The 24,997-nt window shown below is 39.8% G+C and overlaps 1 protein-coding gene across 1 annotated transcript in view; it reads left to right on the plus strand.

Annotated features, from left to right (window-relative positions):
- Positions 1-24,359, plus strand: part of TULP3 (TUB like protein 3) — a 65,670-nt gene extending 41,311 nt beyond the window's left edge. Inside the window, exons 3-11 of the mRNA XM_047067239.1 lie at positions 1,875-2,034; positions 2,696-2,872; positions 14,982-15,109; positions 15,728-15,925; positions 18,297-18,409; positions 18,930-19,044; positions 21,849-21,947; positions 22,349-22,520; positions 23,442-24,359. Coding sequence (XP_046923195.1) covers positions 1,875-2,034; positions 2,696-2,872; positions 14,982-15,109; positions 15,728-15,925; positions 18,297-18,409; positions 18,930-19,044; positions 21,849-21,947; positions 22,349-22,520; positions 23,442-23,575 — 1,296 coding nt within the window. The 3' untranslated portion in view covers positions 23,576-24,359. The remainder of the gene's footprint in view (positions 1-1,874; positions 2,035-2,695; positions 2,873-14,981; positions 15,110-15,727; positions 15,926-18,296; positions 18,410-18,929; positions 19,045-21,848; positions 21,948-22,348; positions 22,521-23,441) is intronic.
- The last annotated feature ends 638 nt before the right edge of the window (positions 24,360-24,997 follow it).

Genomic DNA, 24,997 nt, shown 5'->3' on the forward strand with positions numbered 1-24,997 from the left:
GTCCACAAACAGACTAAAGTCTCCCAGGAAATTGGATACTCTTGTCTACCAGATTCAACATTTCTCTGTCTTGGGACAGGTTGGATAACCTCTTTCAAATTCTTGGTCTTTGGCTGCTCTTTTCTGGACCACCAGCAGAATACCCCTTTCCTGTAGAGCATTTTTTCTTTACATATGTTAACAGAATGGATTGGCTGTGGCTTGCATCTTTGCTTCATCAATTGTTGCCAGTTATGAGACTATATGAGACTAGATAACTGTGGCCACATAGATGCAGCAGTTTCTCATGTCTGTTATGTTTCATGTCCCATTTCTTCAGCCGGCTTACTTCCGATCCACTACGTAAGACTTCTCAGTTACTAGAAGCAGCTCATTAGGGCCTCTTATGTATTTAGTGTTCCTTTTACATTAAGGTCCATCTATTCATATCAATTCATGAGTCTCAAAATAATCTGAGAAACTTCAGTTATTCCTTCCCAGCTTGCTCTAACCTTTATTCATTCTTGATGGAATAGTCCATTTTGGCACATTATCTTCGCTCCCTAGTCTTTTTTCTTATTCACGGGGTTGGGTAAAGAGTAGTTCTGTTTCTTCTGTGTCCTCTGAATTTATCTACAAGCTTTCATCAGCCCAGTTGAGGGAAAACATACATCCTTTTCTACTGATTGTCTCACCCCGTGGAGTAACTCTTCTTCTCGTGGCACTTTTTAAAATCAGTATCAGTGAAAAAAAGTAAATAGACAGCTTTCTGCCTAAGAAACAATAAAGTAGGTTATAATATCTTTGCTTTAAAATCATGGTTTAGTTTTTTTAGCTTGGGGCTTAGCACTTTCCTATTCTGAGATATCCCAGATCCATAATAATTTCCAGGTATTATAATCTCTTATTTGTCAAAGCTTAAAAATAATATATTTGCTAGTATCTTCCTTTTCATCATGTTGGGTTTTTTTCTCCGAGTTTCTCGTACTTTTTTCCTGACTTTCCTTGCTACCATATTCTCTATCACTTTTATCCATAAAATTGATTGCTTTCTATTTAGAATGTCCCGACTGAAAGTTTTCTTCCCCCTCTTTATCCTTGGTTCTGATTTGTTTTATTTCTAATTATGTAAAAATGAGCAAGAAAGGAAAAGCCACTGCTCCGTAGTTGATTAAAATATGGAAATAATTTGAAGTTTAGAGGATACGAAGTTTTATGTTTTTTCAATTATAAAAGTTAGAAAATTTAGAAAATACAAAAACTAGAAAAAAGGAAAAAAAATCCATAATCTACCACCCAAAGAAATCACCATTACTATGTTTCTTTATCTTTTCTCCTATGCACGTTTATGTATTTTAAACTTGTGATCGTGCTTTGATAATAATATGATAATTACTATAAATATTTTATATTTATTTATTTTTGAGAAACAGAGTGAGACAAAGCATGAGCGGGGGAGGGGCAGAGAGAGAAGGAGACACAGAATCTGAAGTAGGCTCCGGGCTCTGAGCAAGTGGTCAGCACAGAGCCTGATGCGGGGCTCAAACCCACAAACTGTGAGATCATGACCTGAGCCGAAGTCGGATGCTCAACCAACTGTCACCCAGGTGCCCCATAATTACTATAAATATTTTAAATAGACTTGGATCACCGCCTCAGCTTGGCTAGAAATGCATTTGTATCATTTTAAATAGATCTTTAAAGGTGTTTGGTAAATATATAGTAAACAAAATGAGTGACTCATTGTCCTTCTCTGTGCCTCAGTGTTGCCATGTCTCAAGCAGGAGAAATTAACTCACAAGAGGTTTGTGAGGATTAGTGAAAAACTGTAAATGTTCGAAGCAGCTAGGTCCTGTCATAACTCTTCTGGCTATAATATCACAATTTTTTCCTAGAGAGCACTGCTGGAGAAGAAGCAGAGAAAAAAGCGCCTTGAGCCACTCATGGTACAGCCAAATCCAGAAGCAAGGCTACGTCGATCAAAGCCAAGAGGTAGCGAGGAGCAAACTCCTTTGGTGGAACCTCATACCCCACAGAATGATGTCATCCTACATGGTGTGTGTTTAGGCAGCACTTCTTCCCACTAGGGTATAGTTTTCACAAACCTAGGAGAAGGCAGGAGGATTTTCAAATGGACCAGAGGGACAATTATTAGCATCGTTACTAGGTACCTTCATAAATCTTTTAATTACATTCTGGATCTTTGAGTAAAATAAAAGCCATAGATTAATCAGTGGAAGATACTTTGAAGTTCGTGTCCACCCTAGAACTGTTGCTTTCATTGCCAAATGAATTAGTCCAGAATGGCCTATTTGAGGAAGGGATTGTCTTGATTGTTGCATCATGACAGAGTTAACCATGAAGCCAGGAGTAGTAGAGACCATCCATTCTTCCAATAGATAGGACTCAACGGACCATGTGAGATGGTGAGCTATTGACTTGGACAGGATCTGAACTTTGGAGGACCTACTTTGTTTTCATGGTCTCATTCTTTAGTTTCTAAAGCATACAACCAAGTACATTTTATTTAGTGACAGTCACAATGTTAATAACTTAAACACCAGTCCTGAGTTACATTATTAACAAATATCTGTGTGAATGTTAAGGAAGGAGAAGCGAAATGGTTTGGTGGTTCTTAATTCGATCACATACACCAAAACCACCAGCTGAATAATGGATAATATTTTCCTCTTTTTTCCTTTCTTTTGGACCATAGGCATTGATGGTCCAGCTGCCTTTTTGAAGCCAGATGCTCAAGATTTGGAAACCAAACTTCATGTTCTTTCAGTAGGCTCTTCTGCTACAGAAGAGGATACCGAAGGAAGTGTTGATGGGGAAAGCACTATGGATACTGCGCCTAAGCCAGATCTCCAGGAGATTCTCCAAAAACATGGTGAGGATTGGTAATGATTGTAAGGCAGTCAATCACCTTAGCCACGTATAACTTTTCCTTTCCTTTTTTTCATTGTTGGTTAACAATCTACATGATTCAAAACTGCTTGGGGGGCGAATGGGTGGCTCAGTTGGTTAAGTGTCTGACTCTTGATTTCAGCTCAGGTCATGATCCCAGGGCCATGGGATCAAGCCCCACGTTGGGCTCTGTGCTGATGGTCATCAGCCTGCTTGGGATCCTTTCTGCCCCTCCCCTGCTTATGCTCGCTCATTCTCTCTCTGAAAATAAATAAATAAACATTTTTTTAAAAAACAAAAAACAAAATCCTTGGAATGTGGCTTCTGGCTTTACAGAGGTAATATCTGAGAACTGACCATTGTCAACCATAGTATTTATCCTGTTACTTGAGAAAAATAAAATAATTAAATATATATTAGAAGCATTAGCTACTATATGCGACTATTTCTTTTTGATATTTTATTTTTAAGATTTTATTTATTTTTAGAGTAGCAACAAAAATTTATTAAAAAAAATTTTTTTTCATATATAATTTATTGTCAAATTGGTTTCCATGTAACACCCAGTGTTGGTTTCCATACAACACCCAACAGGTGCCTTCCTCAATGCCCATCACCCACTTTCCCCTCTTCCCCACCCCTCATTAACCCTCAGTTTGTTCTCAGTATTTAAGAGTCTCTTATGGATTGCCTCCTTCCCTCTCTGTAACTATTTTTTCTCCCGTCCCCTCCCCTCCCCCCCTCCCCCATGGTCTTCTGTTAAATTTCTCAGGATCCACATAAGAGTGAAAACATATGTTAAATCTTTCTCTGCCTGACTTATTTCACTTAGCATAATACTCTCCAGTTCCATCCACATTGTTACAAATGGCCAGATTTCATTCTTTCTCATTGCCAAGTAGTATTCCATTATATATATAAACTACATCTTCTTTATCCATTCATCAGTTGATGGACATTTAGGCTCTTTCCATAATTTGGCTATTGTTGAAAGTGCTGCTATAAACATTGGGGTACAAGTGCCCCTATGCATCAGCACTCTTGTATCCCTTGGGTAAATTCCTAGCAGTGCTATTGCCGGGTCATAGGGTAGATCTATTTTTAATTTTTTGAGGAAACTCCACATTGTTTTCCAGAATGGCTGCACCAGTTTCTATTCCCACCAACAGTGCAAGAGGGTTCCCATTTCTCCACATCCTCTTCAGCATCTATAGTCTCCTGATTTGTTCATTTTAACCACTCTGACGGGTGTGAGGTGGTATCTCATTATGGTTTTGATTTGTATTTCCCTGATGAGTAGTGACGTTGAGCATCTTTTCATGAGCCCGTTGGCCATCTGGATGTCTTCCTTAGAAAAGTGTCTATTCATGTCTTCTGCCCATTTCTTCACTGGATTGTTTTTTGGGTGTGGAGTTTGGTGAGTTCTTTATAGATTTTGGATAATAACCCTTTATCTGTTATGTCATTTGCAAATATCTTTTCCCATTCCATCAGTTGCCTTTTATTTTTGTTGATTGTTTCCTTTGCAGTGCAGAAGCTTTTTGTCTTGATGAGATCCCAGTAGTTCATTTTTGCTTTTAATTCCCTTGCCTTTGGAGATGTGTCGAGTAAGAAATTGATGTGGCTGAGGTCACAGAGGTTTTTTCCTGCTTTCTCCTCTAGGGTTTTGATGGTTTCCTGTCTCATATTCAGGTCCTTCATCCATTTTGAGTTTATTTTTGTGTATGGTGTAAGAAAGTGGTCTAGTTTCACTCTTCTGCATGTTGCTGTCAAGTTCTCCCAGCACCATTTGTTAAAGAGGCTGTCTTTTTTCCATTGGATAGTCTCCTGCTTTGTCAAACATTAGTTGGCCATACATTTGTGGGTCCAATTCTGGAGTCTCTATTCTATTCCATTGGTCTATGTGTCTGTCTTTGTGTCAAAACCATACTGTCTTGATGATTACAGCTTTGTAGTAGAGGCTAAAGGCTGGGATTGTGATGCCTCCTGCTTTCATTTTCTTTTTCAATATTACTTTGGCTATTCGGGGTCTTTTGTGGTTCCATACAAATTTTAGGATTGCTTGTTCTAGCTTCGAGAAGAATGCCAGTGCAATTTTGATTGGGATTGCATTGAATGTGTAGATTGCTTTGGGTAGTATTGACATTTTAACAATATTTATTCTTCCAATCCATGAGTATGGAATATTTTTCCATTTCTTTGTATCTTTTTTTCAATTTCCTTCATAAGCTTTCTATAGTTTTCAGCATACAGATCTTTTACATCTTTGGTTAGGTTTATTCCTAGATATTTTATGATTTCTGGTGCAATTGTGAATGGGATCAGTTTCTTTATTTGTCTTTCTGTTGCTTCATTATCAGTGTATAAAAATGCAACTGATTTCTGTACATTAATTTTGTATCCTGCGACTTTGCTGAATTCATGTATCAGTTCTAGCAGACTTTTGGTGGAGTCTGTCGGGTTTTCCATGCATAGTATCATGTCATCTGCAAAAAGTGAAAGCTTGACTTCATCTTTGCCAATTTTGATGCCTTTGATTTCATTTTGTTGTCTGATTGCTGATGCTAGAACTTCCAACACTATGTTAAACAACAGCGGTGAGGGGCGCCTGGGTGGCGCAGTCGGTTAAGCGTCCGACTTCAGCCAGGTCACGATCTCGCGGTCCGGGAGTTCGAGCCCCGCATCGGGCTCTGGGCTGATGGCTCAGAGCCTGGAGCCTGTTTCCGATTCTGTGTCTCCCTCTCTCTCTGCCCCTCCCCCGTTCATGCTCTGTCTCTCTCTGTCCCAAAAATAAATAAACGTTGAAAAAAAATTAAAAAAAAAAAAAACAACAACAGCGGTGAGAGTGGACATCCCTGTCGTGTTCCTGATCTCAGGGGGAAAGCTCTCAGTTTTTCCCCATTGAGGATGATATTAGCTGTGGGCTTTTCATAAATGGCTTTTATGATGTTTAAGTATGTTCCTTCTATCCCGACTTTCTTGAGGGTCTTTATTAAGAAAGGATGCTGTATTTTGTTAAATGCTTTTTCTGTATCAATTGACAGGATCATATGGTTCTTTTGTTTTATTCATGTGATGTATCACATTGATTGATTTGCGAATGTTGAACCAGCCCTGCAGCCCAGGAATGAATCCCATTTGATCATGGTGAATAATTCTTATATGTGTTGAATTCGATTTGCTAGTATCTTGTTGAGAATTTTTGCATTCATATTCATCAGGGAGATTGGCCTGTAGTTCTCTTTTTTTGCTGGGTCTCTGGTTTGGGAATCAAAGTAATGCTGGCTTCATAGAAGGGGTCTGGAAGTTTTCATTCCCTTTCTATTTTTTGGAACAGCTTGAGAAGGATAGGTATTATCTTTGCTTTAAATGTCTGGTAGAATTCCCCAGGGAAGCCATCTGGTCCTGGACTCTTATTTGTTGGGAGATTTTTGATAACTGATTCGATTTCTTCACTAGTTATGGGTCTGTTCAAATTTTCTATTTATTCCTGTTTGAGTTTTGGAAGTGTGGAATTTTTTTTCGTTTATTTTTGAAAGACAGAGTGTGAGCGGGGGAGGGGCAGAGAGAGAAGGAGACACAGAATCTGAAGCAGGCTTCAGGCTCTGAGCTGCCAGCACAGAGCCCTACACAGGGCTTGAACTCACAAACCGTAGGATCATGACCTGAGCTGAAGTCGGACACTTAACCAACTGAGCCACCCAGGTGCCCCTTTTAAATTTTTTTTTAATATTTATTTTTGAAAGAGAGAGACAGAATATGAGTGGGAGAGGGGCAGACACACACACACACACACACACACACACACACACACACACAGAATCTGAAGCAGGATCAAGGCTCTGAGCTGTCAACACAGAGCTGGATGCAGGACTTGAGCCCATGAACTGCAAGATCATGACCTGAGCTGAAGCTGGACACTTAGCCAGCTGAGCCACCCAGGGTCCCTTTAAGATATTATTTTTAAGTAATCTCTACACCCAGTGTTGGGCTCGAACTCACAACCCCGAGATCAAGAATTGCATGCTCTACTGACTGAGCCAGCCAGGCAACATGACATTTTATTTGTAGTTCCCACTCCCTTCTTTTGACAAAGTTGCCACTCAGCACCCCTACTTGGCCTCCATTTCAGTTTATATTGATCTAGTGATAAGGGGAAAAACAAGTAACAGCTGAGCAGAAATACAAATTGTATCAAAATATCCTTAAGCTAATACTTTACTAGAGCTAATACTTTTACTAGAGGCTACTTTCTGCTAGTTGGAGTTATCATTTCCATGGATATTCCCATACATTTTGGAGATCTCTTGTAGTTTATTTTCCTTCTTAGAAAAATAATTTTATAGTGGAAGGAATTAAGTATCCTTTTTTCTGCTAAGAAGACTGAAATCGGTATGAATACATGTTTATCAGGTCCCTACTTTGTAATAGATGGACATTGTAGGTCCTGGCATGTGTGAAGCAGGAGATTCTACCACACAGTAGTAGAACAGATGTACACGCAAACAAATTCACATACTCATCTAAGAAACATGTATTGAGTATATACTATATATTAGGCATTGTTCTAGACACTTGGGCTACAATAGTAAACAAGGTTCCTGTCCTCCTGAAGTGTGTATTCTAATTGAGGCATCATGTACATAAATAGCCAACGGAGCATTGAGAGGGGTACCTAACCCAGAGCTGAAGGTTTGGAAAGCTTCCCAGAGAAAATGATGTCCAAGCTAGAGCATGATGCAGGAAGAGGTACTGGCCAGTTCAGAATGGCTAGAGCAGAGTATGAGGGGATAAGATGTGGGCAGAGGGATTAGAGAGGTGAGCCTGGAGGAGGGGTAAGTGGGCTCTGATCATATAGACCAGACTTATGTTCATATAAGCTGAGTTCTTTCTATAAAAATGGAATTTGCAAACATAGTACTAACGGAAGACATCCATATGATGGTGAGATCTGAAGAGTTTTACGCCTTTTGCTACAAAAGAGAAAAAGGGTTAACATTTTAGAAAACAAAAGAAAAAATCCCCTTCACAAACTGAAGAATTTTTAAAATAATAGCCTTATTGAGATATACTTAACATGCCATACTATTGACCCATTTAAAGTGAACAGTGGGTATGAAGGGGGAAGATGGCAGTGGATTTGGAGTACCCTAGGCTCACTTCGCCCTTTGAACACAACTAGATAACTATGAAATCATCCTGAATACTCCAGAAATGGACCTGAAGACTGGCAGAACATACTTCACAACTAAAGGTAGAGAAGAGGCCATATTGAAGAAGTTAGGAAGTATGGAGATAAAGTTTGGGAAGGAAATGAATCATGGCTGCTACAGTGGGGAGGGAGCTGCAGTTGCAGAGAAGGGTGAGAGACAGACTAACACAGAGGGAAGCGCATGGAGAAAATAAATCCCCATAGTGATTGATTTAGAAAGTGAGAGGGGCTGAATTGCGTGTTTTTGCAACCAGTGGGGCTTAAAGCCTAGAGTTCTAAATGTCAGCAGGCTTGGCTCAGGGAGAGCCCAGAGGGCACTGCACTGCTCTTGGAGAGAAGGCAGGCAAACAACCTGTGGACATAGAGTATGGAAGCAGTGATCTGAAGAGAGCCTAGGACACACAGTGGGGAGGTTAGTTGCTCATCTTGGAGCATGCCCCAGAGAGACAGCATTCACAGAGAGACCCCCTCCAGGAACAAAGGAACTGGCAGGCACCAATTCTCTCCCCCATTCCTCAGCAAAAGCACACAGCCACCTGCAGGAACCAGTGCAGCGCTGACACTCACTACCTAACTTGCTTACACTAAGCCCCACCTGCCCCCATGCTTGGGTGGAATTGCCTTTCTCAGTCATGCATGCCTCAGTCCTGGCATGACAAGTCTCCTCCCCCAGAAGACCAGCCCAAACCCTGCCCACACCATATCTCCCTGACCAGAAGTTTGGTGAGGCTTCGATTCCAGTAGTGGTGGCAACAGGACTCATTTCACAAGCAGACCAGAGCATATCTAGTTAAGATGCATCTCGTTCAGGCCAGGGACCAAACACTGCCCACAACAGGAGCCTCTTCAGAGGACTGGCCAGAGGATAAAATGGCTAAGACACAACAGTGGGGCACATGTAGGACACATTTGAGACACTCCTAGAGGCACCAGGCCCTGGGGAAGAGGGGGCGGTACACTGCAGGGCACTAGAGGATCTCTTCTTCATAAAGCCATTACCTTCAAGAACAGGAGACATCGATGACTTTCCTAACACAGAGAAACAGGCACAGAGATTTAGACAAAATAAGACAGGAATTTGTCCCAAATGAAAGAACAGAACAAGGCCAAGCAAGAGATCTAAGTGAAATAGGTGTAAGTAACATGCCTGATGGAGAATTTAAAGCAATGATCATAAGAATATTCACTGGACTTGAGAAAAGAGTGGAGGACATCAGTGAGACCATTAACACAGAGATAAGGAATAGCATAGCAGATATAAAGGGCTCAATAAATGAAATGAGAAACATGCTTGTTGGAATGAAAAGCAGGCTAGAAGAAGCAGAGGAACAAATTAATGACCTAGAAGACAGAATAAACAAAAGAGAGAAAAAAGAATTATGCAGAATGAGAATAGACTTGGGAACTCAGTGACTCCATCAAACATAATAACATTTGTATTATAGGAGTCCCAGAAGAAGAAGAAAGAGGGAAAGGGGCAGAGAATTTATCTGAAGAAATAATGGCTGAAAACTTCCCTAATCTGGGGAAGGAAATAAATATCTAGACCCAGGAAGCACAAAGATCCCCCAACAAAAAGCAGATCCACACCAAGATATGTTGTAATTAAAATGGCAAATATATTGGGGTGCCTGGGTGGCTTGGTTGGTTAAGCGTCCGACTTCGGCTCAGGTCATGATCTCATGGTCCGTGAGTTTGAGCCCCGCGTCGGGCTCTGTGCTGACAGCTCAGAGCCTGGAGCCTGTGTCAGATTCTGTGTCTCCCTCTCTCTTTGCTCCTCCCCTGTTCATGCTCTGTCTCTCTCTGTCTCAAAAATAAATAAACGTTAAAAAAAATTTTTTTTAATTAAAAAAAATGGCAAATATAGTGATAACAAAAATATGTTAAAAGCCACAAGACAAAAACAGTTGCATACAAAGGAAACCCCATAAGGATATTCAGTGAATTTTTCAGCAGAAACTTTCCAAGCCAGAAAAGAGTGGCATGAATGGGAAAAACCTACAGCCAAGAATACTCTATCCAACAAGGCCATCATTCAGAATAGAAGGAGAGATAGAGTTTCCCAGAAAAACAAAAACTAAAGTAGCTCATGACCACTAAACCAGCCATGCAAGAAATATTAAAGAGGACTCCTTGAATGGAAAGCCAAAAATGACAACATTAAGGTAGGACACATTTAAAAGCAGTAAAAATGAATTTTTCTGTAAAAAATCAGTCAAGGAACTCACAAAATAAAATGATGTAAAATATAACATCATATACCTAGAGTGGGGAAGAGAGGAGTAAGGAATGGGTTCAAACTTAAATGATCATCAACTTAATATAGACTATATAGGCTGCTACATGCAGAAGAGGTTATATGCAAACCTAATACTAACCACAAATCAAAAACCACTAATAAATATGCAAAGAATAAAGAGAAAGAAATCCAAATATATTATTAAAAACCCCAGCACCAGGAAAGAAAGACAAGAAAGGATCAGAGAAAATCTTCAGAAACAACCACACAGCAAGTAATAAAATGGCAATGAAGACAAATCTATCAATAATTACTTCGAATATAAATAGTAAACACTCCAATCAAAAGACAGGGTGACAGAATAGATTAAAAAAAAAAAAAAAAGGCCTATCCATACGCTGTTTAAAGAGACTTGTTTTATACCTAAAGGTACCTGCAGATTGAAAGTGAGGGAATGGAGAAACATTTATCATGCAAATGGATGTCAAAAGAAAGCCAGAGTAGCAATACTTATTTAGACAAAATAAAGGCTATAGGGCCTGGGTGGCTCAGTTGGTTAAGCATCTGAATCTTGATTTCAGCCCAGGTCATGACCTCACTTTTCATGAGATCGAGTGCTGCATCAAGCTTTGTGCTAACAGTGCAGAGCCTGCTTGGGATTCATTCTCCCTCTCTCTCCCTCTCTCTGTCTCTGTCCTTCCCCCACTCATATGTGCTCTCTCAAATAAATACATTTTTTAAAAATCCTTTAAAAAAAAGACTGTAACAAGACAAAAGAAGGACACTATATAATCATAAAGGGGACAGTACAACAAAAAAATAACAATTGTAGGGGTGCCTGGGTGGCTCAGTCAGTTGAGTGTCCAACTCTTGATTTCAGCATAGGTCATGATCCTAGGGTCGTGTGATTGAGCCCTATGTTGGGCTCCATGCTGAGCGTAGAGCCTGCTTAAGATTCTGTCTCCCTCTCCCCCTGTCCCCTGCTTGTGCTCCCTCTCTGTAAAATTAAAAAAAAAAAAAAAAAGGATATAACAATTGTAAATATGCACCCACATTGGAGTACCCAAATATATACAACAGTTAACAACAAACATAGAGGAACTAATCAATAGTAATACAATACTAGTAGGGGACTTTAACACCCCACTTATATCAATAGACAGATCATCCAAACAAAATCAATAAGGAAACAATGACTTTGAATGACACAATGTACCAGATGGGTTTCACAGATGTATTCAAAACATTCCATCCTAAAACAGCAGAATACACATTCTTTTCAAGTGTACATAGAATATTCTCCAGAATAGATCACATATTAGGCCACAAAACAAACCCCAACAAATTCAAAAAGATTGAAGTCATACCGTGCATTTCTTTTTTTTAGAGAGGGAGAGGTTCAAAACCTTTGGGATGCAGCAAAAACCATTCCAAGAGAGAAGTATATAGCAATACAGGACTACCTCAAGAAGCAAGAAAAGTATCAAATAACCTAACCTTATACCTAAAGGAGCTAGAAAAAGAACAACAAACAAAGCCTAATAACCATCACAAGGAAAGAAATAATAAAGATTAGAGCAGAAATAAATGATACAGAAACTAAAAAAAATAATAGAACAGATCAATGAAACCAGGAGCTGGTTCTTTGAAAAAAGTCAATAAAATTGATAAACCTCTAGCCAGACTTATCAAGAAAAAAAAGACAAAGAATTCAAATAAATGAGAGGAGAAATAGCAACCAACCCCACAGAAATACAATTAGAATATTATGAAAAACTATATGCCAACTAATTGGACAGAAAAGCGGGTACATTCCTAGAAACATGTAACCTACCAAAACTGAAACAGGAAGAAATAAAAAATTTGAACACATTGGTTACCAGAAAATAAATAGAATCAGTAATTTAAAAAAACTCCCCAACAAACAAAAGTCCAGGACCAGATGGTTTCAGAAGTGAATTCTACCAAACATTTAAAGAAGACTTAATGCCTATTCTTCTCGAACTATTCCAAAAAATAGAAGAGGAAGGAAAACTTACAAATTCATTCTATGAGACCAGCATTACCCTGGTTCCAAAACCAGATAAAGATATCACAAAAAAAGAAAACTACAGGCCAGTATCTCCAATGAACATGGGTGCAAAGATCCTCAACAAAATACTAGCAAACCAAATCCAACAACACCTTAAAAAATTATCCACCACAATCAAGTGGAATTTATTCCTAGGTTGCAAGGGTGGCTCAATATTTGCAAATCAATCCACATCACATCAATAAGAGAAACAATAAGAACCATATGATCATTTCAGTAGATGCAGATAACTCTCAACATGATAAAAACTCTCAACAAAGTAGGTTTAGAGGGAACATACCTAAACATAATAAAGGCCATATGTGAAAAACCTATAGCTAACATCATCTTTAATGGGGAAAAACTGAGAGCTTTTCCCCTAAGGTCAGGAACAAGACAAGCATATCCACTCTCACCACTTTTATTCAACATGCCACTGAAAGTCATAATGCGAACTGAATAGATCATAGTTGTCCGTCCTCTGAGATGGTTGAATGTAAGCAGAAATGGTTTGAGAAAAAAGCCACACTGCTTATTTTTTAAGTCTACTTGTAAATTCATAATTTGGATATGAGGGATAACTTTATCCTAAAGAGAAAGGGAATTTAGTTTCAGTCTTGGCTCTGCGTCTTTCTCTTGGGCAAATGATTCTTCCTCAGCCTGATACTATCACATATAAATTTTGAGTACTATACTTCTCTTACAACACACATCACACTTTATTTTATGTCTGTGTTCCTCCCTAGATATGATCCATAAACAAGAAACAAAACAAGAAAGACTACCAGTATCTCCTCTTTGAACTCATATAAATGTGAGGATAAAATGAGAAAATAGTTTTTAATCATATAGTTTTTAATTTTTCATAAAAGATGCTTCATAAAAAAATAAAAATAAATGGAATACTACGTGGCAAAGAGAAAGAATGAAATATGGCCTTTTGTAGCAACGTGGATGGAACTGAAGAGTGTTATGCTAAGTGAAATAAGTCATACAGAGAAAGACAGATACCATGTGTTTTCACTCTTATGTGGATCCTGAGAAACTTAACTGAAGACCATGGGGGAGAGGAAGAAAAAAAAAAAGTTAGGGAGGGAGCCAAAACATAAGACACTCTTAAAAACAGAGAAAAACTGAGGGTTGATGGGGGGGTGGGAGGGAGGAGAGGGTGGGTGAGGGGTATTGAGGAGGGCACCTGTTGGGATGAGCACTGAGTGTTGTATGGAAACCAATTTGACAAATTTCATCTTAACAAAAAATAAAATTAAATTAAAAAATTAAAATTAAAAAAAGATGCTTCATAAATCTAAGGCATTTCAAACATTCCCAACTCATATTAGTTAACTAGACTTAGAGATGAACAAAATTCTGGAAAACGAAAAAGTAACTGGTGTAGTAGAGAACAATAGATTATTTATTTATGTATTTTTTTATTTGTATTTTAATTTTTTTAAGTTTATTTATTTTTGAGAGAGAGACAGAGGGCAAGCGGGAGAGGGGCAGGGAGAGAGGGAGACACAGAACCTGAAGCAGGCTCCAGGCTCTCAGCTGTCAGCACAGAGCCCAACATGGGGCTTGAACCCACGGACCGTGAGATCATGACCTGAGCCGGTCGGACGCTTAACTGACTGAGCCGCCCAGACGCCCCTCTTTTATTTACTTTTTAACGTTTATTTATTATTGAGAGACAAAGAGAGACAGAGCATGAGCAGGGGAGGGGCAGAGAGAGAGGGATACACAGAATCTGAAGCAGGCTCCAGGCTCTGAGCTGTCAGCACAGAACCCAACGCAGGGCTTGAACTCACAAACTGCGAGATCATGACCTGAGCTGAAGTTGGACGCTTAACCAGCTGAGCCACACAGGTGCCCCTAGATCATTGAATTTTTAAAACTGTGGTAAAATACACATAACATAAAATTTATTATTTTACCCATTTTTAAATGTACAGGTCAGTGACATTAAGTACAGTCACATTGTTGTGCAACTATCACCACCATCCATCTCCAGAACTTTTTCATTTTCCCATAAAACTCTATATCATTAAGTAATAACTCCCCATTCTTCTATGCCCTGCATCCCAGGTAACCACTATTCTACTTTCTGTCTCTATGAGTTTGACTACTCTAGATTTCTCATATAAGTGGAATCATAAAATATTTGTCCTTTTTTTTTTTTAATATTTGTCCTTTTGTGACTGGCATATTTCACTTAGCAGTGAGCATCTTTTCATGGGCTTATTGGCCACTTACATATCTTCTTTGAAGAAATGTCTATTCATGTTCTTTACCTATTTCTGAATTGGGTTGTTTGTTTTGCTATTGTTGTAGGAGTGCTTTATGTATTCTGGATATTAATTCTGTATCAGATACATGACAACAGTGGAAACGGAAAACAAGGGATAGATCTGAGTGAGAATATGAAGAAAGAGCTGTCAAAATTTGGATAAAATAGCTACATTTTAAGTCAGAATAGCTGGGATGTTTTAAGCAAGAAAATTAAAATTATTTTGATTTGAAGATTTAGTTTTTAAACCAGTGTTGGCAGTTTTGACAGTTCTTCCTTTTTCCAGGTATCTCAGGTAGTTTGAACTTTGATGAAGAGGAGACTGATGGGGAAGAAGAAGGAAAGAAATTATGTCATTCGCCATATTCAGATGCAGAGAGACCCAATTCTGCATCCAGCCAGAAATCAACCACAGTACGTAGTTCTGAAACTTCTTCCTTTGGAACTTATTTAACTATTTCCCAAATGCATCTCTAATATTTAAACAGGATTACTGAATGAGGGTTCCTTCAAAAGATTTTTAAAAATGTTTTATTTTTGAGAGAGAGAAAGAGAGAGTGCATGCACATGCGCGTGTAGGAAATGGGCAGAGAAGGGGAGGGGCAGAGAAGGGGAGGGACAGAGGACTCAAAGTGGGCTCTGTGCTAAGAGTGGAGAGCCTGATGCGGGGCTTGAACTTATGAACCATGAGATCATGACCTGAGCCTGTCAGATGTTTAACCAACTGAGCCACCCAGGTGCCCCTCTTTCAAAAGATTTAAGCTCAAATTTAGTCTTAAAGTTCATGACCCCCCCCTAAATTTCTTGTGTCTCAAGCCAGCTATTGTGAAGTTATATCCCACTTTTGTACTTGGCTCCTTCATTATTCCCAATATTCATATGCCTATTTCACTTCTCAGAGTTTCCCTTTATTTTGTCAGAAGACTAGAGACATAGGGATAAGTCACTAAATTATTTTGTATGTTGTTTCTTGACAAGAATAACAAGTTTTCTGATCCAACCTCTATCGCTCACGTGTGGCTGTTCTTTCAGGATACAGGAGCTTATGGTACTGCAGCCCAACAAAGTGATAACCAGCTGGGAGAAGTGGAGAATTTGGAGGACTTTGCATATAGTCCTGCCCCTCGGGGTATTACAGTAAAGTGTCGGATAACCAGGGATAAAAAAGGAATGGATCGGGGTCTCTTCCCCACTTACTATATGCACTTGGAAAAAGATGAAAATCGGAAGGTATGAGAAATGATTCTTTAAAAAAAATTTTTTTTTGTTTAGGGGTGCCTGGGTGGCTTAGTTGGTTAAGTGAATGACTTTGGCTCAGGTCCTGATCTCAGAGTCCTGCATTAGACTTGGTGCTGTCAGCCTGTCAGCATGGAGCCCACTTTGGATCCTCTGTCCCCCTCTCTTTCTGCCCCTCCCCCGCTCACGCTGTCTCGAAAAATAAATAAAACACTAAAAACATTTTTAAAATATTTTTCTTTTATTTATTTGGGAGAGTGAGTGTGGGAGAGAGGGACAGGGGGGAGAGTGAGAGAGAGAGAGAGAGAGAGAGAGAGAGAGAGAGAGAGAGAGAATCCCAAGCAGACTCCACATTCAGCACAGAGCCTGACATGGGCTCAATCCCATGACTCCAGGATCATGACCTGAGCCAAAACCAAGAGCTGGACGCTCAACCTACTTAGCCACCTGGGCACCCTGAGAATTGATTCTTTGTTTTTTAAATATGAAATTTATTGTCAAATTGGTTTCCATACAACACCCAGTGCTCATCCCAACAGGTGCCCTCCTCAATGCCCATCACTCACTTTCCCCTCCCTCCCACCCTCCATCAACCCTCAGTTTGTTCTCAGTTTTTAAGAGTCTCTTATGGTTTGCCTCCCTCCCTCTCTAATTTTTTTTTCCTTCCTCTCCCCCATGGTCTTCTGTTAAGTTTCTCAGGATCCACATAAGAGTGAAAACATATGGTATCTGTCTTTCTCTGTATGACTTATTTCACTTAGCATAACACTCTCCAGTTCCATCCATGTTGCTACAAAAGGCCATATTTCATTCTTTCTCATTGCCAGGTAGTATTCCATTGTGTATATAAACCATAATTTCTTTATCCATTCATCAGTTGATGGACATTTAGGCTCTTTCCATAATTTGGCTATTGTTGAGAGTGCTGCTATAAACATTGGGGTACATGTGCCCCTATGCATCAGGACTCTTGTATCCCTTGGGTAAATTCCTAGCAGTGCTATTGCTGGGTCATAGGGTAGATCTATTTTTAATTTTTTGAGGAACCTCCACACTGTTTTCCAGTTTGCATTCCCACCAACAGTGCAAGAGGGTTCCCATTTCTTCACATCCTCTCCAGCATCTATAGTCTCCTGATTTGTTCATTTTAGCCACCCTAAGAATTGATTCTTAAGACAAACCTTGAAATAGAGGGGAAGAATGTTGTGGGAATAGATTGTTGAAGGGCCTTAGGATAGAGGAACAGCACTGGTAACAGACTAAGTCATCTGAAAGCAGATTGTACTTCCTAACTCCCAGGTGCTGTGTTCTGTCTTCAAAGAAAGAGCTCATAGTCTCATAGGCAAAATCTGTTCCACCCCAAAGAAAAAAGTTTTATCCAGAATATAAGAAAGTAGAGGAGAATATTTGAATGTAATTATTTGCACCTCTATCCAACTTTTTGGCAGGGGGAGGGTGTTACTGTGTGCTCTTTGGTTTTTATTTTAATTATGGTAGAACATGACATTGTGGAAGAAAGAGCAAGCTTTAGGGGATAGGAGGAAGTGGAAATACGGAACAGCATGCAAGTGAAATGTCTTATTTCTCACTTTAGGAATTCTAATTTACTTTAAATACAAATTTGAGGCAATTTAATACTTGCTAATGAACAATGTATTTTGTATTGCTGCTGCCAGGTCTAAGTGGATGATTTTAACAGCACAGAAATGAGATGATGATTTATATCATTGTTGTTATAACCACTATTTATTGTTTATGCTGTACCAGGCATGTGCTAAATGCTTCATGTATATAATATCTCCTATAATCCTTATCACAATCTTGTGAGATAGGATTTCTTATCCCTGCTTCATAGATGAGTAACTGGGGCATAGAGAGTGACATACCTGCCTCAAGTCATACTAATACGTGGCAGAGCCAGACTCAAACCTGTTTTTGATTTCAAAGTCCCTTCCTTAGCTACTGCCATTCTCCTGCTTCCCTGTCATTGTCCAAGTCTAGTGGGATTTAGGAAGGATGCATAAATACGACAGTATTCATATCACTGAAGATACAAAAAGGAATATGAGGAAAGCAGCTGCAGTAAAGAATTGGAAGGATGGGATGGGGCACCCGGGTGGCTCAGTCGGTTAAGTGCCTGACTTCAGCCCAGGTCAGGATCTCATGGTTCATGAGCTCGAGCCCTGCATCAGGTTTGGTGCTGACAACGCGGAGCCTGCTTGGAATCCTCTGTCTCCCTCTCTCCCTGCCCCTTCCCCACTCATGCTGTCTCTCTCTCAAAAATAAATAAACTTAAAAAAAAAAAAAGGAATAAGCCACGGTGGTTCTTTTGACATTTTTGACTGACATTTTTTTCTTTTTCCAGATATTTCTTCTTGCAGGTAGAAAGCGGAAAAAGAGCAAAACATCCAACTATCTTATCTCCACTGATCCAACAGATTTATCTCGTGAAGGGGAAAGTTACATTGGCAAACTCAGGTGAGTGCAGCCTTGTTTTACTGATCTATTCTTTCTGATACTTTTATTCCTGTTGTTTTAGAACAATTTCTTTTTTTCTTTTTTTTTTTTAAATGTTTATTCATTTTTGAGAGAGAGAGAGAGTATGAGCAGGGGAGGGGCAGAGAGAGAGGGGACAGAGGATCCCAAGCAGGCTCTGAGCTGACAGCAGAGAGCCTGATGCAGGGCTCGAACTCAATGAACTGTGAGATTGTGACATGAGCCGAAGTTGGACACTCAAGAGACTGAGCCACCCAGGTGACCCAAAACAATCCATATCTTCTTTGCAATGAGCATGTACTGATGTTGTAATCTTAAAAAAACATAGAAGTTAACAGAAAATCTAAGTCCCTTCCTTATTTAATGAGTGATCTTTGAAAAAGTAGTGATGAACATTTGGAGAACAGGCAAATGGACTCTGTTACATACCTGTCCTAGATTTGTATTTGTGTAGGAGCAAAAATATAGATCATTAATGGCGACTTTTTCCTCTTGATTCTAGATCCAACCTCATGGGGACCAAGTTTACAGTTTACGATCACGGTGTCAGCCCAGCCAAGGCCCAGGGTCTGGTAGAGAAGGCCTATACCCGGCAGGAGCTGGCAGCCATCTGTTACGTACGTGCCAGTCTCGGAACGCACTCTTTTCCTGAGTCTTTTCCTTAATCTCCTGGGTGTCCTGCTGGCCCTTTAAACCTAACCAATACTGAACTCACTATCTTCCCTCCCAAGCTTGTTTCTATCTCTATGATCCCCCGTTTCTGTTGCTGGTATCGTTTTTTCTGTGTATTCATTTTAATTATTTATGAATTACCAAGTTTGGTTGTTTTTAATTTTTTAAAAACATTTCTTGTCTGCTCTTTTATTTCCTAATGCCATTGTATTAACTCAGTCCTTTGTTATCTCTTACCCACTGGCCAGAGGTTACAACAAAGTAGAAACTGATCTCTCCTTACTTTTAGTGTTTCCCTGATTCACTCTATACTGCTGCCAGATGGATCTTTCTAAAACACAGTGCCAGTAAATCCTGTGGTTCTCTTGCTTCACAGCATTTAGTGACTACCCACTGCATACAGAATAAAGCCCTAATGCTTTGGCCTTTCCTCCAGACTCTTCTAACGGCCCTGGCCCTGTCCTGTTCCCATAATGGGAGACATAACAGCCCCGTCATTGCCTTGCTGCACCATGTGATCTTTCCTTACCCGAGAGCCTCTCCTTTCCCCCTCCTTGTCCTTTGTCTAACCAACTGATGCCATCGGAGAAGTCTTTTCTGACCATTTGATAGAGTTGACCTTTGTATGTATACATCCCCATGGCCCCTGTGCTTCCTCTAGTAACTTACACGTTATACTTGTTACTGCTTGTGCCACACGAACCTTCTCTTGTAAACTCTTATTCTCTGCTACATCCCCACTAGCACAGGGCCCGGTGCATGGTAAGCACTCAAAAGTCATTGAGTAAAAGAAAATAAGAAGCAATTAACCTGACTTAACCTGTTGCTTTGATCCCAAAGTCACAACTTTTTCATAAATTGGAATTAATTTCATCATTCCCATGAAATGTTGTGAAATTAAATGGCTAACTTAATATTTTTATAATGTATAGTGTTTTTTTCTCCTACTTCATTTCTCCATTACATGTTTTAACTATGCATAACTTCCAAATATATGTATGTACACGTGTACATGTATATATGTGTAGGTATACATACAAACGTGTATATTTACCTTTTTAATGTGCTTATTTTATTCATATATAATCTGCCTGGCCTGACAGGCATTTAAGGTTTTTTAGGTTTTTTTTTTTTTTTTTTTCATTTTTAGTTTTCGTTTTATTTATTTTAGAGAGAAAGTATGTGTTTAGAGAGAAAGCAGGAGAGAGAGTTAGAGGGAGAGAGAAAGAATCCCAAGCAGGCTGTACCCTCAGCCACCCAGGTGCTCCTAAGTTTATTGTTTTTTTTTAATTGAGGTGTAATTGGCATATTAGTTTCATATGTATAATGTAATGATTTTATATATATGTATATATTGCAAAATGATCATCACATTCAGTTAATAAGTTTAGTTATTAAGTTTAGTTAATATCCATCACCACGCATGGTTACAGCTGTTTTTCTTATAAGAACTTTTAAGATCTACTCTCTTAGCAACTTGCAAATATACAGTATAGTATTATGATCATTATTTTTTATTTATATAGGTGACACATAATGTTACATTAATTTCAGGTATACAACTTAGTGATTGACAAGTTTATACATTATGCTATGTTCACAACAAATGTGGCTACCATCTGTCCTGAATATATGGCTATTACAATACCACTGATAATATAATATTACAATTATATTCCTTTTTTTTTTTTTTTTTTAATTTTTTTTTTTCAACGTTTTTTATTTATTTTTTTTGGGACAGAGAGAAACAGAGCATGAACGGGGGAGGGGCAGAGAGAGAGGGAGACACAGAACCGGAAGTAGGCTCCAGGCTCCGAGCCATCAGCCCAGAGCCTGACGCGGGGCTCGAACTCACAGACCGCAAGATCGTGACCTGGCTGAAGTCGGACGCTTAACCGACTGCGCCACCCAGGCGCCCCTACAATTATATTCCTAATGTGGATACAGGCATTTGAAGTTTTTACTTCCTGGTACATTCCCTATATAATTTAAGCTGTAATTCTCATTGTATATCATATGTCCTCATTGGGAAATAAATATTTATTGATGATGACAAAATTAAAAAATAAAATATTTTTTAGTTTATTTATTTATTTTGAGAGAGAGAGCAAGTGGGTTAGGGGCAGAGAGAGAGAATTCCAAACAGGCTCTGTACTGTCAGCACAGAGCTTGATGTGGGGCCTGAACTCACAACTGTGACATCATGACCTTAGCTGAAACCAAGGGCCGGATGCTTAACTGACTGAGCCACTCAGGCGCCCCCAAAATTAGTTTTTTTAAGTTTATTTATTTATTTTGAGAGAGAGCATGTGCTCATGAATGAGGGAGGGGCAGAGAGAGAGGGAGAGAGAGAATCCCTAGCTGGCTCTGCACTGGATCTCACTACTGTGAGATTATAAGCGGAGCTGAAATCAAGAGTCAGACATTTAACTGACTGAGCCACCCAGGCGCCCCTGTGTTGAGGACAAAATTGGAAAGTGCTCACAGTTGTCTCAAGTTTCACTTAAGAGTAAAGAGAATAAAGTTTCAAGCCAATAGAATCTGTTTTAAATTCAAGTGTTCAAATTAGGTTTAAAAGGAAGTACAGTATTACCTTCCTTGTTTTGACTCTTTCTCTTTGTTCACCTACAGTAAAGTAATAAAATAGTTTTTAATGTTTTTGACATCATCACTGGACATTTTACATGCCCAAGAAAGTCATGTGTTTTTCCTTTCCATTTTCAAATTCCTGCCTTATTCTGTCTTCCAGGAAACAAATGTACTTGGATTTAAAGGTCCTAGGAAAATGTCTGTGATCATTCCAGGAATGAATATGAATCATGAACGGATCCCATTTCGGCCACGAAATGTAAGTAAGAACGTATTTAATCAACAAAGGAACCTCAAAGATAAGAATACAGTACAGATGAGATCAATACAAAAAAGTATTGATTCTTACAGAATCCCAAAGTGGAGTGTGGCTCATACCGTTCTTCACGAGAGTGATCAGTCCCGAACCTCAGGATGAGCGCCGTTGCAGCAGAATTGCGAAAGTGGTTGATTTGAAACCGCTTGGTCTGCCAAGAGCAATGCTAGATAATCTACCACAATTTTTAAAAGCTGCCTTCACTGTGGGCTTTCTTTGTTTCTGTTTTACCCTTTCTGCAATGGAGGAAATACTCTCCTACTCTACCTTCTACTTCACAGAGCTGAAAGTGAATGATTTCCTGTGGTTCTCAGTACAAAGCAGTGATTTTTCTCTTCAAACAGGACCACGAGAGCTTGCTTTCCAAATGGCAGAACAAAACCATGGAAAACTTGATTGAACTGCACAACAAGTCCCCAGTCTGGAATGACGACACACAGTCTTATGTCCTGAACTTCCACGGCCGGGTCACTCAGGCATCTGTGAAGAACTTTCAGATAGTCCACGAGAATGACCGTGAGCCTGCAGGAAGGGTTGGGTGGGAATAGGAGGAAAGATGCTCTTACACGGTGGGGAAATGAGCACTTCCTATCATTGACAGGAAGTTCTGCCCAGGGGAGAATTATTGTTATTATTAGTTAAATGTTTATTTATTTTTGAGAGAGATAGCATGAGCTGGGGAGGGGCAGAGAGAGAGGGGAGACAGAGGATCTGAAGTGGGCTCCGTGCTGACAGCAGCAAGCCTGATGCAGGGCTCAAACTCACAACCCATGAGATCATAACTTCAGCTAAAGTTGGTTGCTCAACCGCCTGAGCCACCCAGGTGCCCCCCCACCCACCCCCAGGGGAAAATTATGTAAGAAAGAAATGATTTCTTTGGAAAGATTGAAGTGTAGTTTAAAATAAAACTTCTTTTAAAAAAAAAAAGTTTATTTTTGAGAGAGAGCACACGAGAGAGAATCTCAAGCAGGCTATGTGTGCTGACAGCTTGGAGTCCTATGTGGGGCTCAATCTCATGAACCTTGAGGTCATGACCCGAGCTGAAATCAACAGTCAGAAGATGCTTAACTGATGGAGCCACCAAGGCAGCCCTTTAGAGTAAAACTTCTGAACCACTGTTTGGGAAGCAGATGCAAATGACCCCCATTCAAACTCTGGTCCGTGGAGCTTGTACTGTTCCCTCCTCTTGTCCTGTCATGCTAGTCATGAGTGGTCTCCTGCTGTCTGTATTTGAGAGGAATAGAAATAGAAGCTTGGCTCATGGTTAGCAGATACTCTTGTCAATGCCTCTTTCCAACCTTCTCAAAGTTTCCCATTTTAAAGAGACTTGGTGATTAACTTATCGATTTGAAGGATTTTTTTCCCTGTATCTTTCATAGGCTTTTCCCCAGTACAGCCCCACTATTTTCTAATGTCCTAATTTCTTTCTTTTCCTAGCTGACTACATAGTCATGCAGTTTGGACGTGTGGCAGACGATGTGTTCACCCTGGACTACAACTACCCACTGTGTGCACTTCAGGCCTTTGCCATTGGACTTTCCAGCTTTGACAGCAAGCTAGCATGTGAATAAGAGAAAGAAAAAGGGCTGAGTTTTCTCACTCACAGCTTTGAGTCACTTCCTTTGCTTTTGCCCCAGGACTGAAGAGTGACTGCCTGCCCCTTTGGGAGTAATCCCTGTATGTATGTATGTGTACATACACGTGTGCATGTGTACATAAGTACACGTGCATACACATGCGTATATGTACACATGCACCCAACTTCTCTGGGTTTCACGGACCTGGTCAGGGATCACAGCTTAACGTGGGGGACAGACTGTTCAAAGCACAGAGAGCTTCTTGTTCAGGGCACATTGGCGACTCCGGAAGTTATTGCCCAACAGATTCTGTGCCCTCAACAGTCCGATTTCCTGTGCTTGGAAATGTACAGCTAGAATCAGGTTCTAATGAGTAAATACTTGGGTCTTTTTTCTTGAAGACCTTTCCTGAGTGGGATAGTTCCCTAAATTGCCTTCGGTCTTCAGTCTGCAAACTGTTTTTGTAAATGGTCAGAGAGGCTCTCACAGCTGCTCAGTTCTGTTGTTGTATTGCAAACACAGCCATGGCCAGCTCATAAACGAATGAGTGCAGCTGTGTTCCACTGAAACATCATTAACAAAAACAGGCAGCAGGCCAGATTTGGCCTGTGGGCCATAGTTTGCTGACCCCCTGCTCCAGGTATATTTCTGTAAGTTACCTGGGCATCTTCCAGAATGGACCCGTGGTCATGACACCATATGAGTGGGAAATGCATATCTCTGGGAAGCAACGGTCCCATAAATTGGATCTGAAAAGGCTACATCCATATAGCTTTTACCTGTTTTTTATTTTTCTATTTTTTATTTTTTATTTTTTATTTTTTTTTTTTTTTAAATTTTTTTTTTTTCAACGTTTATTTATTTTTGGGACAGAGAGAGACAGAGCATGAACGGGGGAGGGGCAGAGAGAGAGGGAGACACAGAATCGGAAACAGGCTCCAGGCTCTGAGCCATCAGCCCAGAGCCTGACGCGGGGCTCGAACTCACGGACCGCGAGATCGTGACCTGGCTGAAGTCGGACGCTTAACCGACTGCGCCACCCAGGCGCCCCACTATTTTTTATTTTTTAAGTAAGTTTTACGCCCAACGTGAGGCTTAAACTCATGACCCTGAGATCAAAAGTCACATGCTCTACCGACTAAACCAGCCAGGTACCCCTTAAAAATTTATTTAAAAAATTTTTTTTTCAAATAAGTATTATGCCCAACGTGGGACTTAAAAATTTTTTTATTTTACCTTTTGTTGTTGTTATTAAGTAAGCCTTGCTTTTACCTTGTTTTGGTGACAGTGGTTTCTAGAGCATCATTTACCCTCAGAACTGGGAAAAACCCCCATCAGTGATTATTTTGAGTCCACACAGGTGGCTTAATTCTGCTGTCCTACCTGAAGTACCCATGGGGGAAGCCAGTGCCAGCC

Source organism: Lynx rufus, unplaced genomic scaffold (assembly GCF_022079265.1).
Source record: "Lynx rufus isolate CCGP_SWC_20201006 ecotype Redwood Valley unplaced genomic scaffold, mLynRuf1.p SCAF_7, whole genome shotgun sequence".
NCBI classification, from domain to species: Eukaryota; Metazoa; Chordata; class Mammalia; order Carnivora; family Felidae; genus Lynx; species Lynx rufus.